The sequence below is a fragment of the Tursiops truncatus genome, chromosome 7 (assembly GCF_011762595.2).
Source record: "Tursiops truncatus isolate mTurTru1 chromosome 7, mTurTru1.mat.Y, whole genome shotgun sequence".
NCBI lineage: Eukaryota > Metazoa > Chordata > Mammalia > Artiodactyla > Delphinidae > Tursiops > Tursiops truncatus.
The window spans coordinates 9,397,066-9,423,542 of NC_047040.1; the positions used below are offsets into that span (position 1 = coordinate 9,397,066).

Here is a 26,477-nt window from a genome sequence, read left to right on the forward strand (position 1 = left end):
GAGTTAGTACACCTGTTTGCCTTTGAAGTTTTTTGGCAGTACTTTTATGAGGACCTCTGAGAAAATTTCTTAGTTCTTTAGGGCTTTTGTCCTGTTTTGGGCCAAACTTTGAATCCAGTTTACCCAAGGTTTATAATCTTAGATATAAACCAAATTCACTGTAGTTGAAAATTAATTTTAAGCTGTATGTGGCGTCAGGTAATCTAGCGTCCTATCTTTCTCTGCAGCATTCTCTCCTTCTCCTCGGGCCCACTGTCTTGATGAACGAGAAGTTACTTACATGCTACACACAAGCTGTCTAGCCGCCTGCCTGCAGTGCTCTTCATCTCAAACTTTTCTGAATTAGTTGAGATTCCTCTTAAATTTAGTGCTTTCGTAGTCGATCACAGCTGCGGCTTCGTCTCTTTAGACTAACACACCTTGAAGGCAGCAACCAAATGTTCAGCACAGAGTGTGTCACATGGTTGATACAAATTAAATGTTAAATAAATGACTTAATTTGAATCCCACTAATTTATAGCTTGGTAATTGGGGTTTGGAGTGAGCTTTTTTCCCCTGTGAATGAAAGGTTGGCAAAGTAAATCCCTGCTTAGGGAGGAGTTTTAATAATTGAGAGAATAAACTCTTCAAGAACTCATTGGTGATTCAGAGCTTTCATTTACATGTCACTTATGCCTGGTTCCTTCTTGTTCTTTACTAGACAACATCTAATTTCACTGTAGTTTACTTTAGTCTAAAACATTTCTTTAGTAGTAGATTTTTGCACTTTCTGAGGTCATTTGGGGAACTGCCTTTAAACAATATTAAGTTGTAATTTTGGAAGTCTTCTGTCTCTACCTGATTTGCTTACTGATTTCGCTATTAAAATAGAAAGAAAGTCATCAATAAAATATAATCTGCTTCATGATAAATGACTGATGATTCCTTTTTCCATATCTTACACTATGCCTCAATCAGAAACAAGTGTCTTCCCAGATGTCATCTGTATTTACTTATAAATATTAAATACTCATTTCTTTTATTTTAAAGGCTAGAGCTATTGTCCATTATTAGGATAGTAATTTTTTGATGATTTAAGTAATCCGGGACTTAAGTGATGGGAATTTTTCCCATCTTCTTCTCTCCCCCTGTCCTGCCCCCATTTTCAAGTATCAGTCTGAAAGTCCATATAGTGGTCCACTATTTACCCAGGAATTAGGGATCTATTTCAAATGAATTGAATTGTTTCTGCAGAAGGAATCACTTTTCCATGTAGTTGAAGTGTTTAAAAATCACTTCTGTTTGTAAGGATGACAACAGCTCATAGCAACACAAAAGCTTGTATTGTCAATGTGATATAGCTTGGATGAGTTTTAAATATACAAAGTCTTGGTTGTTACCCATAGTGATTTTCTACAACAATTTTTATGTAAAAAGAAGAAACTAGCTCTGTGTTCCATGCATTGGAGCTTTGTGCTGTGTGGACATTGCTCCTGGTCACTGGGAGTGCTGCCTATGATGGCATTTTTCTGTTGTAGTCGGCGAGGCTCTGGCCTGGGCAAAAGAGGAGCAGCTGAAGCTCGTCGACAGGAGAAGATGGCAGACCCTGAAGGCAACCAGGAGACAGTGAATTCTTCAGCTGCACGGACGGACGAAACTCCCCAAGGAGCGGCAGGTAGATTGGCACTTCTTAAGCCTAAAAAGCATTTATGTATCTTCCAGATTTATTTGGAGATAACTTACTTTTTAGGTACACCAAATATAATGGAAGAGAGGAGACAGATACATCTTAAGATGTTAGCCATCACACTTCTTGTTCGCTTTTGTTCCGCTTTATAGATTTGGTGTTTTGATTAGTTGTATTCATTTGTTGTTGTTGCTGTTTAATCTTTTTCCAAATCCAAATTTGTACTAATAACATTCAGAGGCCTTTTAAGAAGCAGTAAGTCCCTTTCTGTTTAAGCTTCTTAAATATTGATCAGTACATATAATAGTTGCCTACTGATTGTTTGTAAAACTTTAAATTCATAGTAAAAACGTAAGGATGTGGCTTAAATTGCTTCATACAAGTCTAAATTTTAATTTAGAATGTTGTAGTCCCTAAAAAATAACAAGTATTCAGTTTGAATCTAAGCAGCTTTAAGACTAGTATTCCTATTCTTCTGGGTTTCTTATTATTATTCTCCTAGATGTCTTAGCCCAGCAAAAATTAGGCCCCCCGCCCCACCCCAAGTATGTACCCATTTCCAGTGCCAGAAGGCGGCTGACACTCCACGGCTTGATTGTGGCTAACGGTTTTAAACAGTAGCTTGTTATAAGCATTTCTCACTAACACTAAGAACAGATACAAAAATATTATAAGTCATCATTATGAACATATGGGTCTGAGTTGAGTCCCTTAAATCTGGATGATATGTGTAGCTTTAGGCGTAGGCATGTTCTTACTTTTGAACAGAGTTCTTTCATGTATTACTGTTAGTATCAGAATAGGTGCAGTTTTCTTCAATGCCTGTGGTTGATTGTATATCCTCATTTACCAGGAAGGTTCTGGTCTGCCCACTGCTGTCCATGTTCTGTGCCTTTTGTCTCAGCTTTCTGTCCAGCTTAACATCTTTACCAACTTGTCTTTCCTGGTTTTGTATGATAGATTACATGGCGAACTTACGGCATCTCTTCTGGTGGTGCCTTTTTCCCAGAATAGTTTTTCTGAAGGGTTAAATGGTAGATTTTTGGAAACATACACTGCATTGCACATGCAACTCACTGAAGCTCTGTAGGACACACAGCCTATGCTTCCCAGTGTTTTAATGTTTATTCCAAGTCTGATTATGGAAGTGGAGCAATTCCCATATGGATGACACTTTGAGAGGGAGCTGCTGAGTGTGTTGTTCAAGTGGACTCATTATGGTAATTACAATAGCTAACATTTACAGAGTGTACACTCCATTGCAGACACACTATTAAGCACTTTACATATATTCTCATTTAATATTCAGAACAACCTGCTGAGGTGTGAGGTGCTGTTATCCTCATTTTATAAATGAGAACAACTGAGATGCATAATGGTTAAGCTTGCCAGGGTTACAAACTAGGATGTGTGACTCTCAAATCCAGGTCTTAGAGAAAAGAAGTGCACAGTTATAACAGCTGTGGTGTTCTGCTTCCCTGTGGTTACTCGAGTTTGTTTAATTCATAGGGGTGTAATTGGAGGCCAGAATGAGGGGGTGGTGTGTAAAATTTTGTTCCTTGGTATATTTGCCAAAGAGGATAAAAGCTTCAAGGGATTAGGTTCACGCGATTGCCCTCCGAAAGGCTCGCCTGTGTTTCATTGTCATCCATATTTGAAATCCCATTGTGATCTAGGTGCTTTCTGAGTTTATGTAAAAGATACATGTGCATGTTCACTGGCGTTAGAGCAGCACTAACTTTATTACCTTTCGGAGGCTGGATCCCTTGTACGTACTACAGGGGCTCCTCTGCCAGCTCACTAAAGTGCTTCTGGGGAAAGAGGCAGATTACTTATTACTAGCTTTATATTAAGTTCTTCAGTGTAATGTGCTTTCGTTTCTCAGTATGTAAAACTGGAATTTAAAGAAAAATAAAACCCTCTAAGTTCGTGTAGAGTACAAACTGATGGTGGTAACGTAGAGCATCTTATGGCAAGTGTCCATTCTCAGACAGTTCTTATACAGTTGGTATAAGACTCACTTCATCTGAAGCATTTATTTTGAAATAATGTTTTTACTAATTTAAAAAAATTAATCTCTTCAGTCTTATGTATATATTCATTTTTCAGTGTTTCTTTATTTTTAGAGATCATTTCTTCCTGACTTATTTCAGTGGCCTCGTTGATATAAGTGTATTTCTTTTTTCACATGTAGATATTAAAGCATTGCTCCATCTTTGGAATACTTGCTTATATCACCCTGACTTTGCCAGTGTTGTTGACATTTAGGAAAGTTTGTTGATAATGGTGTCCCTTTGGGTCACTCTGAAGTTTACTGTGATGTGGAGTGCAACCCCTCTAGCTCTTCATAGAAGAAATGTCAGCTCTTGAAGTTGAAAGTTAAGTGTTCCCCACATTGTCCCAAGAGCTGAAGGGTTTAGTTTTAGACTTCATTAGAACTGAGCATCCCTTTATAGTGCTGATAAAGTCTTGCAAATCTTAGTGATACTAAGGTGGGGAATCAAGCAGTCTTCTTTATACCCAGAAATCAATCAAAGTAAGGAAAAATGTTCTGACACCTACATTTGGCATTGGGAATCTTAATTTCACAAGAAATGAACAGGGTCAGATTGTAAAAAGAAAGCAACTCAGTTTTGTAAATTTTTCTCTCCCTCCTTATATTTGGTTAGTACCACTAAAAATTAGATTGCTACCATATCACCTGATGCCAAGGCTCACATAAGGTGTAATTATATTCCAAACAACCATTCTTCTGGCCTAGCTCAAAAGTTTTTGTGACACTAAAAATGTCTTCCCGTTGCCTCCTATACTTAGGTATTTGGTAAACCTTTAGCAGTTCCTGTCAAGTAAAAGTGAATTTTATCAGCTTTAACTGTGTGTTGGAAACTGCCTTACATGGTGCTGTGAAGATATGCTGAGACTAGATGGGAGAGATACCAGTTTAAACAAAAAAAAAAAGATTGACACCTCTTAAAATCTGGCATTGGATTTTCTCTGTTTGATAGCCTTGCTTTTATATTTGTGTTGGGATGTATTTTGTGTGTGTTGCCCAAGGTTTGATGCCTTGATTGAAGCAACTTTCTCGCTGACTGCTATTAATGGGTTACATTTCCTTACCTGCATGAGTTTACAAACAGCCGCTCACTGTAAGCTAGTTTGGTTGATTTAATTTTGTAAAACTTAGAAAAAAGGGAGCTATGGTAAGCAAATGCCTATTAATACTTGCCATCAAAGGAATGGCAGCTGGAAAGGATCTTTTTCCTTGGGTCCAGTAACTGATTTGTGTCAGAATAGGCCCTCGACTTGATTAAAAACCAGAATATCCCTGCTCCTCCTTGTAGTGGGTCTGTGGCTCCCTTAAGGTTGGGACCCTCCCTATAATAGTCTTAACAGCTCTTTTAATTCTGTGCTTTTACAAGTTTTATGTCTTGGTTAATGTCTTTGTGTCAGGGCAATTTGAGGTATTTATTATTCATTATGTCAGTTCTTAGAATAATATGTTTAAGAAGTCACTTAAGGTTAAACCTTTAAAATTGTAAGTTGTAGATTTGTAGACTGGTTTAAAGTCAAACTAGTAGAACCTCTGATACGTTTTTAAAAAAAACCAGCATTACCTTAAGTGAACTTGTGATTTTTTTTTTCTTAAAAAATGTGTGGTTCCAGAGTGTGCCTTTGAGGGGGGAGCAGGAAAGAAAGAAAAACCAACAATTTTGTTTGCCAAAACTTAGTATTTGCTTTCCACATTTTGTAAAAGTTTCAAAGTAAGTTTAAGAGCCACTTGACTAAGTTCAGTCATAATTGGGACCTGGTAGCAGGGCTGGTTGGCGTGGTTTCTGTATAACACGAAGAAGCAGCGGCACTGAAATCAGGAACGAGTGCTGGAGGGTAAGTGCGAGGCGCTGGTAGCGTGCAGCTCGTACGAGTGCGGCCTGCGAAGTCAGACTGCCTGGGCTCACGTCTCACGCCCGTGGTCAGTTGTCCGACCTTGGGCAAGCACTCAAAGACACAAAGCCTTGGTTTCCTCATGTGCATGGTGGAGCTTGTAATACTTCTCTGTATGGTTGAGAGCAAACACATGGACACGTTCTCCATACAGTCGGCATTTAATGAGTGCTACCTACAAGTAGCCTTATATATATATAAGTATAGTTGTTATTTCCTTTTTCTCCATCAGAAGTGTGGATTTTGCTAAACTCCATTACTCCTTAATATTAGCATTTCTACTTAGCCTGTTACTCTAAACCATGGGGTTGCCAACGTTTTCTGTGAAGGGCCAGATAACTGATGATTTAGGCTTTATGCAGGCTCTGTTGGAACAACTCTGTGGTTGTAGCACAAAAGCAGCCACAGGTATGTGAGTGAATGAGTTTGCGTATGTTTTAACAAAATTTTATTTGCAAAGTGGTGTGCTGGACTGGATTTGGCCTGTGGGCCACAGTTTGCTGATTCCTGTTCTAAACCATACATTTTTCTACAAGTTCTTTAAAAATCCCGGTGAAATGTTAGAATACTTAAATGAGGGGTGAAGAAAAGTATTAAGAAAACAGAGTTGGTGGCTGGTGTATTTACATCTCTTTCTTCAGAAAAACTCTTTCCATTCACATACGTGATCCATGTGCCTCTTTTAATAATGACAAAAGTATTCTTCCTGCCTTGCATTCTGTCACCATCTGTCAAGTGGACAGGACTTAAGGTATTGTGGATGATGTGGTCATACACAGCTGAGAATCGTCTATGTACAAAAAATGCTTTAGGACTCAACAGACACTGAGAGGAGGGGACAGTAAAACTGCTAGTTTTACAGGAATATATTTTCGTCTCCTGGTCAGATTTATAATATTGTAGAATCAGCCACTATTTACTTAGACTGAATTATCGATCAGGTTAGCATTTTGGGTAGTAGAATCCTTCTGAATCTGAACTCTTCATTCTGCATTTGTTTTGACATGTTAGTTGCCCTGTCTTTTGTACTTCAGTGTTTTGCAGTCTTCTGTCAGTTGTAATGTGTTTCTTCAATGTTTTGTCCTGGAAATAAGAGAGCGTAATCTTTGCACAGTCTTGAAATGAAAGAAAACACGGCAAATGATCGTATCCAGACTATAGTCCAGGAATAAAGCAGACTGAAGAAGGCACACATCTACATGGAACATTTTCCCCAAATGTCAGTTTTGCTTTTCTGTTTGTGACTAATTGCCCATCTATTAAATATCACAATGGTTTTTTAGCAGTGTTATGTTTATGGACTTTTGGTAGAGGAGTTCAGGATAAGACTCAATTCAGGAACGGTTTCAAAGACAGGAGGAAACTATGAAAACCATGTACGAGTGAAATGCAAAGCTTGTATATTATGCTTGTTTCTAATGTAGTTGAGCCATCTTTTTTCCATAAAACCTACATGATGAAGTCTAGAATAACAGCTGGTGTGCAATGGGCAGACACGTTTGCCTTTATTCATTGTTGTCTGTAAAACTCTGCTTTTTCTTTTTTAAGATAAACCAGACATAATGAATTTAAATGTTCCTCTCCTAACCCTCACCTTTCCCCCCTCTTCGAAGCCTCTAGTTCTGTTGCAGGGGCTGTGGGCATGACCACTTCTGGGGAGAGTGAATCGGATGATTCCGAGATGGGACGATTGCAAGGTAAAGAGAGTTACTGAGCTTACAAGAAACTCTTGTCATGGGCTGCCTTTTACTACCGTTCTTTGTTGAAGTTAATTTGGATAAGCTCATAAAAGTATAATGTAGCAGTGCCCATATCTCCAAAAAAGCTTTGTATGTAGTGGTGATTTGATGATTTGGAATTGGAAGATGATCCGTTTGGCTCTTCATCTTTACTGTTTAACTAGATAAAAATCTTATATAGTATATTTATTTTTTATGTTTAAAAATTTTTTTTCATTATGGTTGCATGTATAGCTAGTAATACATTAAGGGAGATATTGAACAAGGGGTAGCTTAATATATTGTGCTCTGGTATCTAATAACATATTGCATCTAGTAGGATGCTTGATCAACTGTTTGAAAATGAATGTAGATTGTATACATAAACTCAAGGTATTATAATGTTGTAAGTGCTTTAAAAAAGCAGCTTTATATTATGTATACATTATTTACAAGTACATGGATATGTATTTTTATTATCTTCAGACAGCTGATTTATAGAATAGATCCCCAGTGTGAGGCTTACAAGAAACATTAATGAATCAGTTTCAGATTGCTTTTAAGTTCCTGAAGGAACTTATAGCAATCACTTTTTGACTAGAACTCTTATGAACAGTTTTTCTCACTTTTGGGAACTGATAAAAATGATTTTTTTCCTGTTTTTAGAGGATCTCATGATCAGTATCTGACTGAGAAATAATAGAGTGAAATAGCTAAGGTGCTTAACATAACTTCTTCAAAATAAATGTTTACTTTGGGTTTTTCTTGGACCATTTACATAGTCCCTGCTGGCACGGATATTTAATATCTCCATAAAACCTTAAGATGCCCTGGAGTAGACACATGGGTGTTGTAACTTATATTAATTATATTAGTATATACAAGTGGTCTTGAAAAGTTTAATGTAACTTAAAGTTCAAAATGGAAAGTAATTGTTTAAATCAATTATGTGATGAATCAGTTGTTCGAAACTTCTAGATAAGATCAGTTGTATTAACACTTCGACTACTCCTCCTGCCCTTCTTTTTTCCTTAGCTCTCTTAGAGGCCAGGGGTCTTCCTCCTCACCTGTTTGGTCCTCTTGGTCCTCGGATGTCACAACTTTTCCATAGAACAATTGGAAGCGGAGCTAGTAAGTGAATACTTTTAAATTTGTCCTCCCCTCAGAACTCTTAGTAATTAGTTGAGTGCTGTTTCTACTGTTTACCTATTCATGTAAGAGAGTTTTCACATAAGGAAGTTTTCATGAACTTTAACCTGTTTTAAAAAACAGTTTCTGCACATTCTTGCCTTAAATAATAGCAACTCTTCAAGATTTTCTCCTTTTATTTTTAATTACTGAATTGGAGCCATTAGAAAACCATCCAACGTTTACAACAAGATTGACCCTTCATTTTGTTTGTTTTTGAACTATAGAAGAGTACAGGATCTCAGGTGATTACATTATTATAGCATCTGATTGCATGCTTTGCACAGATTTGTGTCTTGAGATTTTTATGGTATAATAAAATTTAACCCATTAGGCAGTTGATTATAAAATGAGCCTGAGAGGAAAGATTTCTCAGCAGAATTACCAGTAACTAGACTCATTTAATCAAATTAATATAACCCAGAGATCTTATCATATATGCTAGATATAAGAGTGATTGTTTAAGTCTCAGTTTGTAACTAAGAATATGATTTTGCATAATCACAAATTCAGTTAAATTCTGTCTGGTATAGAATATTACCTTTAGCTTCCTTAAGCAATAAAATTTACATTTAAGCATTTTTAAAAATTGAAGTATAGTTGATTTACAATGTTGTGTTAATTTCTGCTGTGCAGCAGAGTGACTCAGTTTTATATATATATACACACACACACATTCTTTTTTACTTCATCAATAATATTTCCATAGAATCAGTAGGCTATTTGCAGACTTCAGTCTTGATTCATTTCAAAATTTCTGAAGTGTTACCGAAGGTTGTTAACTCTGACCTTACAAATAAATTTGTACTTGTATAATTTTCCATTAAATATTCTAAGTTTAAAAAAAAATAATGCAATGTGTGTACATGTGCTCATATTATGTGTACTTGTACTTGAGGATTTTAAGAAGCAGCGGGTATTTTATTTTTAATTTTTGAATTTTATTTTATTTTTTTATACAAGCAGGTTCTTATTAGTTATCCATTCTATACATGTTAGTGTATATACGTCAATCCCAATCTCCCAATCCGTCCCACCCCCACCCCCCGCCACTTCCCCTGCTTGGTGTCCATACGTTTGTTCTCTACATCTGTATCTCTATTTCTGCCCTGCAAACCAGTTCATCTGTACCTGTACCATTTTTCTAGGTTCCACATATATGCGTTAATACACGATATTTGTTTTGCTCTTTCTGATTTACTTCACTCTGTATGACAGTCTCTAGATCCATTCACGTCTCTACAAATGACCCCAATTTCGTTCCTTTTTATGGCTGAGTAATATTCCATTGTATATATGTACCACATCTTCTTTATCCATTCGTCTGTCAATGGGCATTTAGGTTGCTTCCATGACCTGGCTATTGTAAATAGTGCTGCAATGAACATTGGGGTGCATGTGTTTCTTTGAATTATGGTTTTCTCTGGGTATATGCCCAGTAGTGGGATCGCTGGGTCATATGATAATTCTATTTTTTTTGTTGTTGTTGTTTTTATTTGCGGTACGCGGGCCTCTCACTGTTGCGGCCTCTCCCGTTGCGGAGCACAGGCTCCAGACACGCAGGCTCAGTGGCCATGGCTCACAGGCCCAGCCGCTCCATGGCATGTGGGATCTTCCTGGACCAGGGCACGAACCCGTGTCCCCTGCATCGGCAGGTGGACTCTCAACCATTGCGCCACCAGGGAAGCCCTATTTTTCGTTTTTTAAGGAACCTCCATACTGTTCTCCATAGTGGCTGTATCAATTTACATTCCCACCAACAGTGTAAGAGGGTTCCCTTTTCTCCACACCCTCTCCAGCATTTGTTGTTTGTGTATTTTCTGATGATGCCCATTCTGACTGGTGTGAGGTGATACCTCATTGTAGTTTTGATTTGCATTTCTCTAATAACTCGTGATGTTGAGCACCTTTTCATGTGCTTCTTGGCCATCTGTATGTCTTCTTTGGAGAAATGTCTATTTAGGTCTTCTGCCCATTTTTGGATTGGGTTGTTTGTTTTTTTAATATTGAGCTTCATGAGCTGTTTATATTTTTGGAGATTAATCCTTTGTCCGTTGATTCGTTTGCAAATATTTTCTCCCATTCTGAGGCAGCTGGTGTTTTTGTTTTTGTTTTGTTTTGCTTTGCTTTTGCTGCCCTGATACTCATCTCTCAAATAACATAGGCTCCTGCAAAGTTCTCGAGAACCCTTGAGTCTGGATTTTTATTCAGTGTTGTTTATTAGGCACTGGGATGTACAGAGTCATGAATAGGATAATAAGCAGAGTTGTTTCCCACGTGGAAGCTTCCCTGTTAGAGAGTGACCCTGGCAATAAACAATTACTATATAGTAAAATTTCAGGTCGTGTCAATGCAGTGAAGGAAAACAAAGCAGAGTTAGGAAGGTGTTTGTTGGTGTGATGATAGGCTGGTTAAAGAAACCTTTTCTGATTTTGTGGAGAACAAAATGATTTTGTGGAGAACAAAATGGAGTGAGAAAACCAGCTCTGCAGGGATCTGAGGGAAAAAGGAAGTGCAAGGCCGCAGGTGGAAATGAGTTTGGCATGCTCATGAGACAGCAGGAGGGGCCTATGGAAAGTGAAAGGAGAGTGGTAGAAGATGAAATCTGAGAGGTGTAGGTGCTTGCCAGGTCATGTTGGACCTTTGCAGGCCAGCAGCAAGTGTGGGATTTAAACTAAGGGTAATTAGGATTTATCTGTATTATGAAAAAGATCAAGCATACACAAAAGTTGAGAGTATTATTAGTAGTATAATAACATCCATGAACCCATCAACAATTATCGATCCACATGACCTGACCATTGTTTCATTTATATCCTCGGCTGTTCTCCCCACTCCCAAGTTTATTTTTTTAACTTTTGCCATTTGCATATATTTGAATTTATATCTGTAAAAATAAGGACATAACCACAGTACTGTCTAAAAAAGTTTATATTAAGAAAATCCTTAGTAAGTATCTAGAATTCAAATGTTCCAGTCCTCACATAAATACATTTTAAAAACTTTAATTTAACTGATGGCAAAGTATAGATCATATTTTTAATGTGTGTACTTTTTTATTTTTTAAGAGAAATTTGATTTCATTTATTTTTCCACTTCATTTATTTTGGGGGAGAAGGCTGGGAAGAAAAATTGTTTCAGAGCTACCCAAGAATATTAGCATTAAACATTGGAAATCCATATTAAGGCTTGACTATTGCACATGAAATGAATATAAACGATAGACTAGAACCAGAGTAGAAAACAGTGACACACCCCCATTCCCATGACCCAGCTTCAGCAGTGCCTGCTTCATGGCCAGTCTGTCTTTACACCCACCAACATCCCTCCTCTTGTATTAATTTGAAATGAATCCCAGACATTATATAATTTTATCTATAAATATTTCATCATGTAGCTCAAGATAATGTCCCTTAAAACACACATACACATGCATGCGTACATCCACATTACTATTATTATATCTGAAGAAGAAACCAGTAATTCCTTATTGATAGATACCCATTCAGTCAGATTTCCATTGCTCAAATGGAAAAGTTAAAAAAAAAAAAGTAAACTTCTTGTTAAACAGGTAGTTGGATCTAGAGGCTTTTTCAGGTTCAAGTTTGGTTCTTTATTTTCTTCCTCTGGTGAGGAAAGACTATGCAAAAGTGGTAGTGTTTTCTAATATTAGGAAGCCCACAAAGTCTAGACAACAGGGATTAAAAATGAAAACATTTCATATCTAATGATCAGTCTTCATTTATTAGAAGTAAAAGAAGTAATTTAGTTGAAATATATAAAGAATATCTCTCCCTTCTATTTGGTTACCCAGGAGAATAGTTGGTATAGGAAAAATATTTCCTACCCTTTATTTACCAGTTTTGCATCCTTCAAAGTGCTGTTGTTTTTGTTTTAAGTATCATTGTCAATTGGGTTGAGATGTGTTTTAGCCATTTCATTGATTTTCACTGATGATGAAATTGTCTAGTCGTCATCTGATATTTCTGATGCGATCTCAGTAGTTTTTGATGCCCTCTTTGCTTTCTGATGAGCCAAGTTGAACACCCCCCACCTGAAATCAGGCATTGCCTCAGAGAGCCCTGGTTTTCTTTATAGGAAATGATATTTAGATTCCACAGTCTGGGCTGTTGGCGTATTTGCTACTGGGTTGATAATTGTTGTTAGACACTTTTAATGGACAAAAGTAGGAAATAATTGTATTTAATCTTTTAAGATTAAAAATCATGAGTTCATACTGATACTGCCAATTCACATTCAGGACTGCAGGGGTTTTATTTATCTTGTATCTTTCCCTCGTGCCAAAAGTTTCAGTTCCCAGTGATAACATAGTCATTTATTTGCTTTATCCTACAGTACAAAATTCCAACCTAACACCAAAAATAGTATTATTGAGAAAATTTTAATTTTGTAACAGTTCTTTTTTTGTTCTTGGGATATATCTCACTTTGTGGTCATTTTTGTGTGTTTTAGAGTCACTTGAAATAATTCTTTACATTCGTGCCACCAGGCTGGTTTAGCACATTTGCTTTATTTTGCTTTTAATTTTTAGGGATTGACTTTAAAATGTAGTCTTGCTTTTATAATTTGTTATATTTACATGGTTCCTGAAGTCAAATCTACAAATTTTTAAAAGTCTTATCTTTTGCTATCCCTTTAGCCTGTTTCCTCCTCCCACACAAATAACCTTTGTAAGTTTGTGGCCTGTCCTTTTGTTATTTATTTAAGAAAACAAAAACAAATCCGTATTATCTACTACACACACACTGACTTTCTTAGATAAGAGTATAAATTTTACATACTTTGCCTTGCTTTTAACAGTATGTTTTGGTGTTCACTTACCATGGCTGCTGTGCACGTCACGCACATGCTCAGAGAGAGAGAGAGAAAGAGAGATTTCCCCATTCCTTTTGTAAAGCTGCCACAGTGCTGCAGTGTGTGGATGTACGGTTTATTTTGCCAGTCTCCTGTTGGACATTTGGGTTAGTTCCAGTCTTGGTTGTGTTGCAGTGAAATACAGCTTTCCTGTTTTTACCTGTGTTACCTTCAGGATAGATTTCTAGAAGGGAGATTGCTGTGTAAAGGGTAAATGTGTACAACATTTTGGCAGATGTTGTAAATCAGCCTCTTTTGGAGATTATAATGCGTATCCTTGGCTTATTATATATAGCCTACCATATAGTAATACGTTATCATATCCCAAACAGTGCAACCACCTTACAGCAATTTAACTCTTTTTCTCCTGCCATCCTTTATGCTGTTATTTAGTTTTACTTACACATGTGCTATAAACACAAAAAGACAATTGTTGTTTTAGAACATCCATATTCTTTTATTTTTGCCCACATATATACCATTTCCAGTGTTCTTAATTCTTTCCTAAAGTCCCTTTCTTCTATCAGGATTGTTTCCCTTCAGCCTAAAGAACTTTTTTTATGCAGTGAGTGACTGCTAGTAATGATTTCTCTCTGCTTTTGTTGGAGAAATCCTTGATTTGCCTTAATTTTTTTTTAACATCTTTATTGGAGTGTAATTGCTTTACAGTGTTGCGTTAGTTTCTGCTGTATAACAGAGTGAATCAGCTATATGTATACATATATCCCCATATCCCCTCCCTCTTGCGTCTCCCTCCCACCCTCCCTATCCCACCCCTCTAGGTGGTCACAAAGCACCGAGCTGTTGTCCCTGTGAGCTTATGTCCCTGTGCTATGCGGCTGCTTCCCACTAGCTAGCTATTTTACATTTGGTAGTGTGTATATGTCAATGCCACTCTCACTTCCTCCCAAGTCCGTTCTCTATGTCTGCATCTTGTTCCTGTTCTGCCCCTAGGTTCTTCAGAACCATTTTTTTTTAAAGGTTCCATATATATGTGTTATGCCTTAATTTTTAAAAGGTAATTTCCCCAGGTATAAAATCTCATATTAGTACTTTGTAGTGCTCTTCTGGTTTCCATAGTTGCTGTTTAAAAGTCTTACTGTTACCCTTCCAAGGCAGTTCTTTTCTCCCAGCTTCTTTTAAGATCTGCTTTTTCAAACCATTATTAATTTTTAATAATTTGACTATATTAGGCCTGTGTGACATTTTCTTCCATTTTTAATTTGCTCAGGTTCCACCGAGCCTTTGAATCTCTGAGTCGATAACTTTCATCAGCTTTGGAAGATTGTTGGCCGTTATGTCTTCATATATTGTTTCACTTATCTCATCATCTCTTCAGATATTCTCCTTCCTTTTCTTCTGGGAGTATCAAGATTGTACACGTTCAGACTTTGGACTTGATCTACCATGTCTCTCTAGCTCTGTTTTTGTTTTTCCCAGGTTTTTCTTTCCCCCCCAGTTTGAAAACTTTCTGTTGACCGTATTTTAAATTCACTAATTCTTTTTTCTGCTGTCTTCTTCAGTATTTGGTTAAACTCATCAGTGAATTTTAAATTTCAGATACTCTGTTTTCCAGTTCTAGACAGTTCTTTGATTTTTAAAAATAGATTAAAATTCTCTGTTGAAATTCTTTTTTTCCTTTAAATTTATTTATTTATTTATATTTTTATTTATTTATTTATGGCTGCGTTGGGTCTTCGTTGCTGCGCGAGGGCTTTCTCTAGTTGCTGTGAGCAGGGGCTACTCCTTGTTGCGGTGCACAGGCTTCTCATTGAGGTGGTTTCTCTTGTTGCAGAGCACGGGCTCTAGGTGTGCGGGCTCAGTAGTTGTGGCACGTGGGCTCAGTAGTTGTGGCTTGCGTTCTCTAGAACACAGGCTCAGCAGTTGTGGCGCACGGGCCTAGCTGCTCTGCGGCATGTGGGATCTTCCTGGACCGGGGATTGAACCTGTGTCCCCTGCATTGGTAGGTAGATTCTTAACCACTGCACCGCCAGGGAAGTCCCACTGTTGAAATTCTTTACATTCTTACCCATTTTGTCCATCCATGCTTATATTTTCAATTTATTAATCATAGTTATAGAATACTTACTTTATAATTTCTAGGGGTGTTAGTCTGCTTCTATTGTCTTTTTTCCCCTTTTGATTGTTAGTCACATATTCCTCTGCCTCTTCATATGTCTGATAATTGATTATGTGAACGGAAGAGACCCCAAGTGATGTTTTCCAGCAGTGAGTGTTTTCTCTTTTTCTGTGTTAAAGGGTCAGAAGCTGATCACTTTGCTCTAGTCAGGGCTTTAGCTTGTTTTGACCGAGTTATTTTTTTATGACTCATTTCACCTCTAGCTCATCCGTGTTTCTCTGTTGTGACCCTACCAGGGTTTTTTTGTGTGTTTGTTTTTGTTTGTTTTGAATTTGGCTGCACTGTGCGGCTTGTGGGATCTTAGTTCCCCAACCAGGGATTGAACCCAGGCCCTTGGCAGAGGAAGCTCAGAGTCCTAACCACTGGACCACCAGGGAACAGTTTCCCAGGGTTTTTTTTCTGATTGAGAACCTTGCAAGTTCCACTTTCTATTCTTTATGCAGTTTCACAGTGTGGCAGATGTCTGAAGGCAGGGCACTGGCTGTGTATGGGTCAGGCCTCCTTCCTCTGTGGGGACTTTGTCCTCTGAGCACCCTGAGACTGCAGGAGTTTTCACTGTGTCTTACCAAAACTTCTGACTCAACCCCCAGCCCTCTTCACAGCCTCGGAACTCAGCAAATGTCCAGTGGGGTCGATTCAATTGAACACATCAGCCTCCTGTGATTCCCTGAAAGGCTGTGGGTTCTCTTTCTCTCTGTATCAGCAGTTGGCAAACTACTGCCCAAGGGCCAAATCGGCCTCCTCTTTGTTTTGATATAGCCTGTGAACTAAAAGTGATGTTTACTTTTTAAATGGCTGAAAAAGTTTAAAAATTGTTTTGTGACTTGAAAATTAAATGAAATTCAAATTTCAGTGTCTGAAAATGAAGCTTGATTGGAATATAGCCATGCTCGGATCATGTATGGGCTATGTGTGCTTTCGTGCCACAGTGCCAGGGTCGAGTAGCGGCAGCAGTGACCTTGTGGTCTGCAGAACCCAAAATATTTACTCTCTGGCTCTTTGTAGAAGATGCTTGCCTACCAACCCCTGATGTATGATAGTGGTTTTCAGAGTGTGGCCTGTAAATTCCAAGCTAGTTCCTGAGATCCTTACATTGAATTCATAAGGCCAAGAGATAATAACTACTAAGGTCTTTCCTTTTCTACTTTGTTCATGTTTGAACTAAAAGTGCAAAAGCTGTTGTGGGTGTAAAACTGCTGGTGCCTTAATTAGAGTCAAGGCAGTGGCACCAGACTACTGGCAGGTATTTTATTTTTCAGTGTCACATGGTCCTAGTAAAAAACTCCATGTTTACATAAGGATTCGCTTCCAAAACACAGTCGTTAATTTTGTCTTTACTAACGCATCCATGTCTTTTAAATAGTCTTTGTGGCAGAGTAGGCCCGTTTTTCCACACGCTTAGTCTCTCGTAAGCTAGTTTCTCGGCTTGGAAGAGGGAGCAGGGGTGAGCGCACAGCTCTCTCGTTCAGCCTCACGCTCAGGCCGTTTGCAAGGACAGCAGCAAAACAGTGCTACTCGCCACTGTATCTTGTTGCTGTTGTTTTGGAAAATTGTGATCTTTTTCACAAGTTTTTGTTTAATATGTAACGCATTAACCAAGTATTTCAAAATGTTTCTCTTTTAGTTCCAGACACATTTTATAAATAACAGTAGATCTAAACCACACACACGGGGTCTCGGTAATTTTCAGGAGTATAAAATTACCCTTAAAACCAAAACTGACTGATCTGTATGAGGTGGTTTCTCTTCACATGTCAGAGGAAAATAATGGCAGTGACTTTTTGTTGTCATTTGGCCTAAGGTCCTTTTAGGGACATCCCAGAAGTCCAGTGGTATTCATGGTGATTTGTTTGAGCATGCTGAAATGATCCATGTGCTTAGACCTGCCAGCCTCAGTGTTGATAGAGCATCCAACGACTTGCGTCAGTTTTTCCTATTTTTGGTGGTTGTTATTAGGGTATACTGTTTGAACTATTTCATTCTTTAAAAACAAATCTAGAAGCAGCTGAAGATTCTTTTATTTTCATAGTTACTTTCCCTTCATTTTGTTCTTCCTTCCACATTATTTCAACCCAAAAATGTTAAGCCTGCCCTAACTGGAACTGATAGTATTTAGTTTGTAAACTTTAAAGATGCTGTCCCTTTGAACTTGAATGTCTTGCAGTGTATTTTTGGACAGACTCTTAATTATGGTAAAGTGAGTTAGGCAGTGATAGTTATGCAGTTCATTAGCCACAGTCTTAAATAATAGAGAAAACAGACCTTGTCAGGATTATTGTGTATCCCTTTGAAAGGTTTATGCCCTCCCAGAAGATCATTGATGCTTCATAGGGAAAAAACTTTTTGATGTTCATATGAATTCCACATTCATTGACAGTTTCCAAACATATATCATTTCTAAGCATTTCAGTACTTAATGGAAAAAATCCAAACAATACAAACAATAAACTGAAAAGGTCTCAGAAGGGAAAGGACTTGAAAGTAATCTCAGGTATAAGTTTATACGCATTAATGGAGTTGATCATGGTTACAAGGAGGGTGTCCAGGAAAATTTGAAACACATTTGTAGACTTTATTTTTGAGTGTCTTACTCGGTTTATTGATAACTTATTTATTGTGGTAGTTGAGCCTTAGCATTTTTCAAATGTTTGGGCGATGGAATTGACCCTTAAAAGTAGAAGTACTCTAAAGCACTATGATAGCAGCATCTGCACATGAAATGAGAGGAGGTGAAAAGGCCAGTCTTTTGCTGTTTTTAGAAAATATTTCATTCTTTTCATTCCCTTTTGTTAGATGCATTGTTCTGTTTGTCTATCTCCTTGCCCTTTTCACTGTTACTTGGATTCCGTTTATTCTGATGGAGGTATTTAGAGGTATATAACATTTCCTTTGATGCCTGGGCATCATTGTTTGCCAGGTTTTTATTATTGCAGAAGGCTTTCTGCTCACTAGATATACATATTTTTGAAAGCATGTATGTTAAAGGTAGCAGTTCGTATTAGTCTTATGGATATTAATTTTTGTTTCAGCTGTTAAATACCAATCAACTTCTCTCATTTAAAAAGATAAAACTTAAAAGAGAAAAATATAAATAACTGTGACATTACTTTAAATTACCTGGATTTACTCTGCCATAGTTACGTCTTGGGTAATCAGCAGCCTGTCTTAACACTGGATAGACCTAGCCTTTAATTGGGATCCAAAGAAGAAAAGCAGCCAGCATGTGAAGTCACACTTAACACCTAGTAATAATATTAAGTGTTTAAAAATCATGATTTTTTCTTTTTTCCATGTGAAGGTTCTAAGGCCCAGCAGCTTCTGCAAGGACTACAAGCAAGCGATGAAAGCCAGCAACTCCAGGCAGTTATTGAGATGTGTCAGTTATTGGTCATGGGAAATGAGGAGACACTGGGAGGGTTTCCTGTCAAGAGTGTAGTTCCAGCTTTGGTAAGAGAGTCTTCCCCTCGTTTTATCCCAGTTGTCCTCTGAATGCTGCCCATATTTTTTTTTTTTACTAAAAAACATTATTGTCATTAAGAATTTTAAAATAGGATAGAACTAAGAGATAGTAGAGTGTGGCTTAGTGCTTTTATTTCATGCTTTATAGAGATTGTGTGTGACTGTTAATGATGAATGAGTAAAATTTCTAAACTATTTCTTTTTTTTTATAAATTTATTTTTTATTTTTATTTTATTTTTGGCTGTGTTGGGTCTTCGTTGCTGTGCACAGGCTTTCTGTAGTTTCGGCGAGCGGGGGCTGCTCTTCGTTGCAGTGCACGGGCTTCTCCTTGCGGTGGCTTCTGTTGCAGAGCACGGGCTCTAGGCGCGCAGGCTTCAGTAGTTGTGGCACGTGGGCTCAGTAGTTGTGGCACACGGGCTCAGTTGCTCCACAGCATGTGGGGTCTTCCCGGACCAGGGCTCGAACCTGTGTCCCCTGCATTGGCAGGCGAGTTCTAACCACAGTGCCACCAGGGAAGCCCTAAACCATTTCTTGATGAATAGTTATGCTATCTTTGATACTTCAATGACTACGTGGTTTTAAATTTTAAGTTGTTAGCCCCATCAGGTGGTACCTTGATGTACTATGCCAAAACTTATATGCTTTTTTCTTTTAAACTGGTGATTCACAGGACAGTAACAAGCAGCTCACTTGCGGGTTCTCTTTGTGGGCCATCAAGGTTTCATGCTTGATAGCAGTGTGCATGGCAGAGCAGTCAAGCCAGAACACCACATGGATCCTCCAGCTAAAAAAAAAGGTTTTATGTTGAGCAAAAACAAAAGAAACAAAACAGTACTCAACAGTAGAAAAACAATTTTTTAAATCTTAATGATTTTTCAACACAGTTGTGAGTTGATATTTAGAATTTATTAATATCTTAATCGCTTAAGCTTTTTAATGTGAAAACAACAGGAAGAGAAATTGCCGTTACTAAATGTAGGCCCTTGAGCATAATACATCTTTCAGATAGTGGCTTGGTAATTTTCTCAGTGCTAGATTAAAGAAATAGGGTATAAGTTAAGATTAAAATTAAGTCTGAATGAAATAGTAACAAAAGACTAACATAAGCATGAATATACATTCATAGTGTATTTTACTTTGGAAGCTAAGTGTCATTCAAGTCTTTGTTTACACATCTAGTAAAGTTGACAAAAATGAAACTGTGATTGGAGTATCAGATTGTCTCATTTGATCACATTACGGAGAGAACTGAGTGAAGACCAGTCAAATACAAGATGACATAGTCTTTATTCGGCCTGTTCTTATTTGTTGGATGGCTCTGCTCTGGCAGGAAGTGATAAAGGATAGAGCAGTCTCTTTACCTTCTGCCATGCAGACCTCCTGGTAACAAAAGCTAGCTCTCAAGTCTTGCCAGTTCCACTCTACAGGTTCACATATTAATTTTTTAATGTTTCATGAAAGCAGTATTAGCCTTTGTACTCTGACATTTACCTATGTTTATATTCATGCTCAAATTATTGATTTCTTCAATAGCTGGCTTTTATGACCTGAATTAAACTTCCTTGTTTGTTTTTGTTCATTTAAAAATAAATAGTAACAAAGGACTAGGTTTACCATGTACTTATCTCTGTTAAACTGCAGTTTTTATTGGTTAAATAAAGAAGTTGTTAAATCTAGGCAGAAACATTAGCATAATCCAATTTTCTTAATTTGCTGGTGGTATTGATTAGATTTAAGTACTTGGCAGACCTGCACAAGTCAGCTCATGCTGTTAATAATGAATTGTCCAGATTTATCTTTCATCACAGTTGAATATTATAAATATATATCCATCAATCACCATACACCTGTGTGACCATAAACAGTCATTTTTGGTGTAGAATCTGTTTACAGCAGTTCTTCCCAAATGTGGTATTACAAGGTTCATGCCACCTTAAAGAATTGGAGAACTTATTACTTTTTCTGTTAGCATAACAACCACTTTAATTTAGAGTAGGTGTTTTATAAGTGACTGTTTTGTAGGTGATTTGAGACAGAGTGTGCACGCTTGTGCATGTGTGTGTGTGTGTTTATGTTGTGTGTTTAACAAAAACAGTTATCAGGATCTCTGGTGTATAGATATATTTTACCAAGCATAATTCAGAGCTGAGAAGACATTCATATTAAATGAATATTGCATTAGGATATCTGATGTCTGACGTACATTTAATTGAAAGGTACTTTACAGCTTAAATTCAATGCATTTAAAATTTCCATTGAACTAGAAGACAGTGAATGATTGTCTCTTTCCCCAGGTAGGAAATTTCTTTGGTAGCTTTGGCTGCTTCAGGAAGATGAAGTGTATATCTGTAGTAGTTTTGCATCCCCTCCTTTGAAAAACATGGTTAAAATCTGCTTAAGGTGTTTCCCACAAGAAAAACTAAAATAAAATCAGATGTTTAGACTAACTCATGCGTCTGTAAAATAATTATATTACTTTGAGTTTTAATTAGCGCATAATTCATTTTTGATGTGATCAATATCTTGTTTAAATCCTATACTACTGTGTACTTTACAGCTGAGTTAAATGGTGCTTCGCTCAACTTTTAGAGAAGCTAATTTACAAGAGTTTAAGCTATGATATTGAATCTGTACTGATAGTTGTTAATTTAACAAATGTCAGTGCATTGCTGGTCTGTTTACTTATGTATAGAACTTATTGACACCTGTTAAGCCCTCAGTGACACGTTAATGAGCTTCTGAATGGCGGAATAGAGGCACCAGGAGGGTTGGTTGTAAGCAGCAGGCAGGCTTTGCTTTTGACCTGAATCATTGATGATGATTATTCCAAGTCAGTGCTTCAGTGTATGTGTCATGCCCTCCTAAGCATAATCATTTCTTGTGTATGCATGCTAGGTTTTAACTTGATATTATTTTTGTATGGTAAAATTCTTGGATCATATAGTTCTATTTCAGTTGAAGTAGAAGAAATACTTCTAGGACTTCTAAGAATATAGCTTCTAATACTTTGTTATAATCTTTTTAAACAGATAACATTACTGCAGATGGAGCATAATTTTGATATTGTAAGTATGTACTGTGTTTTTAAAAACCACTCCAAATTTAAATTTTGAGTTTTTATTGAGTAAAAATGACTTCTTTTCTAGATGAACCATGCTTGCCGAGCCTTAACATACATGATGGAAGCACTTCCTCGATCATCCGCTGTTGTAGTAGATGCAATTCCTGTCTTTTTAGAAAAGGTAATCCTACTTTTGCCCAACTTGTTCGAAAGCAGGCATGGGGAATCAAGTTGAGAACTCTTGACTGTTGAATTCTAAAGTAGTATATCAAATTGTGAGGCCACATTAAAAGACATTTTTTAGCATCCATTATCTAACTAAAGTATATTTTTTAACCAAGGTTCCAGAAAAATGTTTTACGTCTAGCAGAGCGGCAGTTTAAAGTTGATGCTAATAAAGCATTTGTAAAATCAACCCAGTATTATAATTTTTTAATAATAGCAATTACTGCCTTAGTATAAAATCTTTCAGAGAACTTAAAGCAGTTGATTAAAAATAATCTCATTATTTCTAGAAAACATCCCAGTGAGGTTGATAGCTATTTATACCCTCATTTTACAGCTGAGAAGGCTGAGACAAAGTGCCTTGCTCAGGGTCATAGCACAGTAAAATTTGCATTATCTGATAACTTTGGAATGTGGTATAAAGTTTAAAACTTGATTTTTAAAATTTGTTGTATAAACCAACCCGTTTATTTTAAATATGAAGATTTAAAGTTATATAATTGAATTTAGTTTATTCTCTATGTGAAACATATTTTTCAATATCTTTAAAGTAGTTGGAAGGAAAAGAAAAGTATTGCCAGTATGTTTGGCTTAAGCGCATACATCACTGGTTTCTTATGGTGGGTTTCAGGTTAGAGGCAGTATAGATTGATGGAAATTAGAGAAAGTGTTGTTTATTCATGCAAAGATGAGCATCGAGTAAAAAACTTGAATGATAACCTTAAGTTTCCTTTGTATATGTTCCCAGCTGCAAGTTATTCAGTGTATTGATGTGGCAGAGCAGGCCTTGACGGCCTTGGAGATGTTATCACGTAGACACAGTAAAGCCATTCTACAGGCGGTAAGTGTTGTTACCGAAGGACTATATTTCATTTAATGTTGGATTTTAGATCCACGTTTGTATTAGTTCCTAGATTGCAGTCTCTATAAGGTACACATGCTGTTTCCAAGTGATGTGCTAGACTTTTAGTAGGCTTTTTTTAAAAATTGCTGATAAAAGGGTATTTCTTGGCTTTAACAGTTTCCTATATTTTAGGGTGGTTTGGCAGACTGCTTGCTGTATCTAGAGTTCTTCAGCATAAATGCCCAACGGAATGCACTAGCAATTGCAGCCAATTGCTGCCAGAGTATCACACCAGATGAATTTCATTTTGTGGCAGATTCCCTCCCGTTGCTAACCCAAAGGCTAACCCACCAGGTAAAACATAAGCCTATTTTATGTATCATAAAAATGTTTATTACATTTTTTAAATGCTAATTTCAACTAGGACCTTAAATCTTCCAACTAGATATGTAACTTGGAAATGTTCTGATCTGTGTTTTTTCCTGTTACCTAGTCATGTACTCTATATTAGGTTATTTTATGAAATTTCAGTGGATTTACCCAAATGAACAGTACTTCTTCGTTTATGATATCTTCAACTATTTTGACTTTAGGGGTAAATTTATTATTTCAGCAAACACTGAGTGTTTCCTATGTAATATGATCAGAATTTCCTTTTAGAAAGATCACCGTTTCCTGAAACGTATTGGGTTAGGCAGGCAAGACTAGGAGGGTATGGGTTAAGATCAGAAGAGAGATGAGACTATGTATGTGCCAGATAGAAATGAAATAAGAAATGCAGACTGCAGCTGTCTGGGGTTGGAGAAGAACAGGAGCAATTAGCAGCTGGAATCAGTGGGCCTGGTGTTGCAGTATGAGAAGCAGAGCTTATAGAGCCCCTGGCGGAGGACAGTTCGTGAGTTAAGCTTCGAGATTTTAGAGAAATTGTATTTTCTTGTAATGTTTCAAAGTGTTGTTATTGCTAAAGAGCTTTTTAGAGATCTGCCTTTTAAGTCACCTTTACAAAGTGTGCTTAAAATCTTCTTGGGGAAAATTAGGTACATAAAATATACAGGCATACCTCGGAGATACCGTGGGTTCAGTTCTGACCACTGCAGTAAAGCGAAATATCACAATAAAGCAAGTCACAAGAAGTTCTTGGTTTCCCAGTGCGTATGAAAGTTCTTTTTACACTATAATGTAGGCGCCCCAATCCCCAGGCGACAGACCGGTAGTGGTGGCCTGTGGCCTGTTAGGAACTGGGCCGCACAGCAGGAGGTGAGCAGCGGGTGAGTGAGCGAAGCGTCATCTGTATTTACAGCCGCTCCCCATCGCTCGCAGTACCACCTGAGCTCCACCTCCTGTCAGATCAGTGGTGGCATTAGATTCTCATAGGACCATGACCTGTACTGTGAACTGCGCATGCGAGGGATCTAGATCACGTGCTCCTTATGAGAATTCAATGCCTGTTGCCCTGAGGTGGAGCTGAGTCGGTCCCATCACCCCCAGATGGAACCATGTAGTTGCAGGAAAACAAGCTCAGGGCTCCCACTGATTCTGCGTTATGGTGAGTTGTATAATGGTTTCATTATATATTACAGTGTAATAATAATAGAAAGAAATAAAGAGCACAGTAAGTGTAATGAGCTTGAATCATCCCGAAACACCGCCCCCCCACCCACCCAAATCTGTGGAAAAATTGTCTTCCATGAAACTGGTCCCTGGTGCCAAAAAGGTTGGGGACCGCTGATGTAGTCTATTAAGTGCGCAATAGCATTGTGTCTAAAAAAAAAAAAGTACATACCTTAATTAAGAAATCCTTCATTGTTAAAAAAATGCTAACCATTATTTGATCCTTCAGGGACTCGTAATCTTTTTGCTGGTGGAGGGGGAGAGGGTTTAAAATGTTGGGAGAATTACCACAATGTAATACAGAGACAGGAAGTGAGGGAGTGCTGTTTGACAAATAGTGCCAACAGACTTGGTGGGTGCAGGGCTTCCACAAACCTTCAATTTGTCAAAAATGCAGTATCTGCGAAGTGCACTAAAGTGAAGCACAATAAAATGAGGTATACCTATATTAAATAAGGTGTTTACATAAGATAGGTAAAATAATATTGATTATTGAATCACTGGAGGATTTTGCTTCTAAGATGATCAAGACACAAGTAGTGCCATTCATTTTTTATTTATTTTAAAAAACTTAGCAGGCTGAGATAACCTTTACTTTATGGGGGCTAGAAATGTTCTCTAGTTAGGTGTGAGTTTACCTTATTTTGGAAGTATGGCCCAAGAATCAGAGAAGTTAAATAATGGGTCCTGTTGTTGTAGCATTCTTTCTAGACTTAAATCATGACAGAGAAGGTGTAGGACTTCTATAATACCAGAATTCCTTTCATTTTTACACAGCTAAGCCTAGTTTTTACATCTGAAGCCCATTTATCAATTAGAAAAAACCGAAGTCTATCAAACTATGCCATTAAATTGTTCTTTCTTTTCTTATGAGAGTTATTCCAAATGTTTTCTCATTAAGATCAGTCTAATAGTATTTAGATTGTTTTCATAATGATAGAGCAAATCTATATCAAGTTTTTCTTATTATCAGTAAATCTCTGGCTCACACACATACTTAACTACTTACAACTTTTTAGTGAATGCATGTTTTAAGCACTTCTACTTGTAAGGCTTTTTAGAATGGTAGGATGTTTATTTTTTCTTTATTATAGTTTTTGTTTAGGTATTGAAATTATAGAAGTACAAAAGTTGTTCCCTTTCTTTGTATTTGCTTTTTATATGTTGGGTTCTTAATGGAGGAGAGAGGTTCTATCAGTATGATTTCCTTTGCTTTGAAATCATGACATTACTGATTGTTTGCTTATTAGGGTCACAGCATTTTCAAAGCTCATATCTAGTTAAGCAAGTCTTGAAGAATTTGGGGTTAGGAAGAAGATAAGGGAGTGACGTACGACAGTGAAAATGTTTTATATTAACAAACTTTATTTTCCTTTATTAAAAAGGACAAAAAGTCAGTAGAAAGCACTTGCCTTTGTTTTGCACGTCTAGTGGACAACTTTCAACATGAGGAGGTAAGCGTTTAGTCTTTGTTGGTATTTTCATGAAGTTGTTAAATTGCTGCCTCACGAAGTAACAGTTTTTTCTTTCTTGTGTTTGTGAAGAATTTACTCCAGCAGGTTGCCTCCAAAGATCTGCTAACAAATGTTCAACAACTATTGGTAGTAACTCCACCAATTCTAAGTTCTGGGATGTTTATAATGGTGGTTCGCATGTTTTCTTTGATGTGTTCCAACTGTCCAACTTTAGCTGTTCAACTTATGAAGCAAAGTAAGTGCTATTTTATTATTCTGTTTTATACGGGAAA

At 37.3% G+C, this 26,477-nt stretch overlaps 1 protein-coding gene across 17 annotated transcripts in view; it reads left to right on the forward strand.

Moving 5' to 3' along the window:
• TRIP12 (thyroid hormone receptor interactor 12) overlaps window positions 1-26,477 on the forward strand; it is a 150,631-nt gene that overhangs the window by 78,081 nt on the left and 46,073 nt on the right. For 16 of the 17 annotated variants that reach the window (XM_073807168.1, XM_033859590.2, XM_073807173.1 and 13 more), the window contains 10 exons: window positions 1,518-1,654; window positions 7,222-7,305; window positions 8,362-8,457; window positions 18,828-18,976; window positions 22,019-22,054; window positions 22,136-22,231; window positions 23,024-23,116; window positions 23,312-23,473; window positions 26,116-26,184; window positions 26,275-26,440. In XM_073807168.1, coding sequence (XP_073663269.1) covers window positions 1,518-1,654; window positions 7,222-7,305; window positions 8,362-8,457; window positions 18,828-18,976; window positions 22,019-22,054; window positions 22,136-22,231; window positions 23,024-23,116; window positions 23,312-23,473; window positions 26,116-26,184; window positions 26,275-26,440 — 1,088 coding nt within the window. The remainder of the gene's footprint in view (window positions 1-1,517; window positions 1,655-7,221; window positions 7,306-8,361; window positions 8,458-18,827; window positions 18,977-22,018; window positions 22,055-22,135; window positions 22,232-23,023; window positions 23,117-23,311; window positions 23,474-26,115; window positions 26,185-26,274; window positions 26,441-26,477) is intronic. The other variant, XM_073807172.1, reaches the window with a different exon arrangement.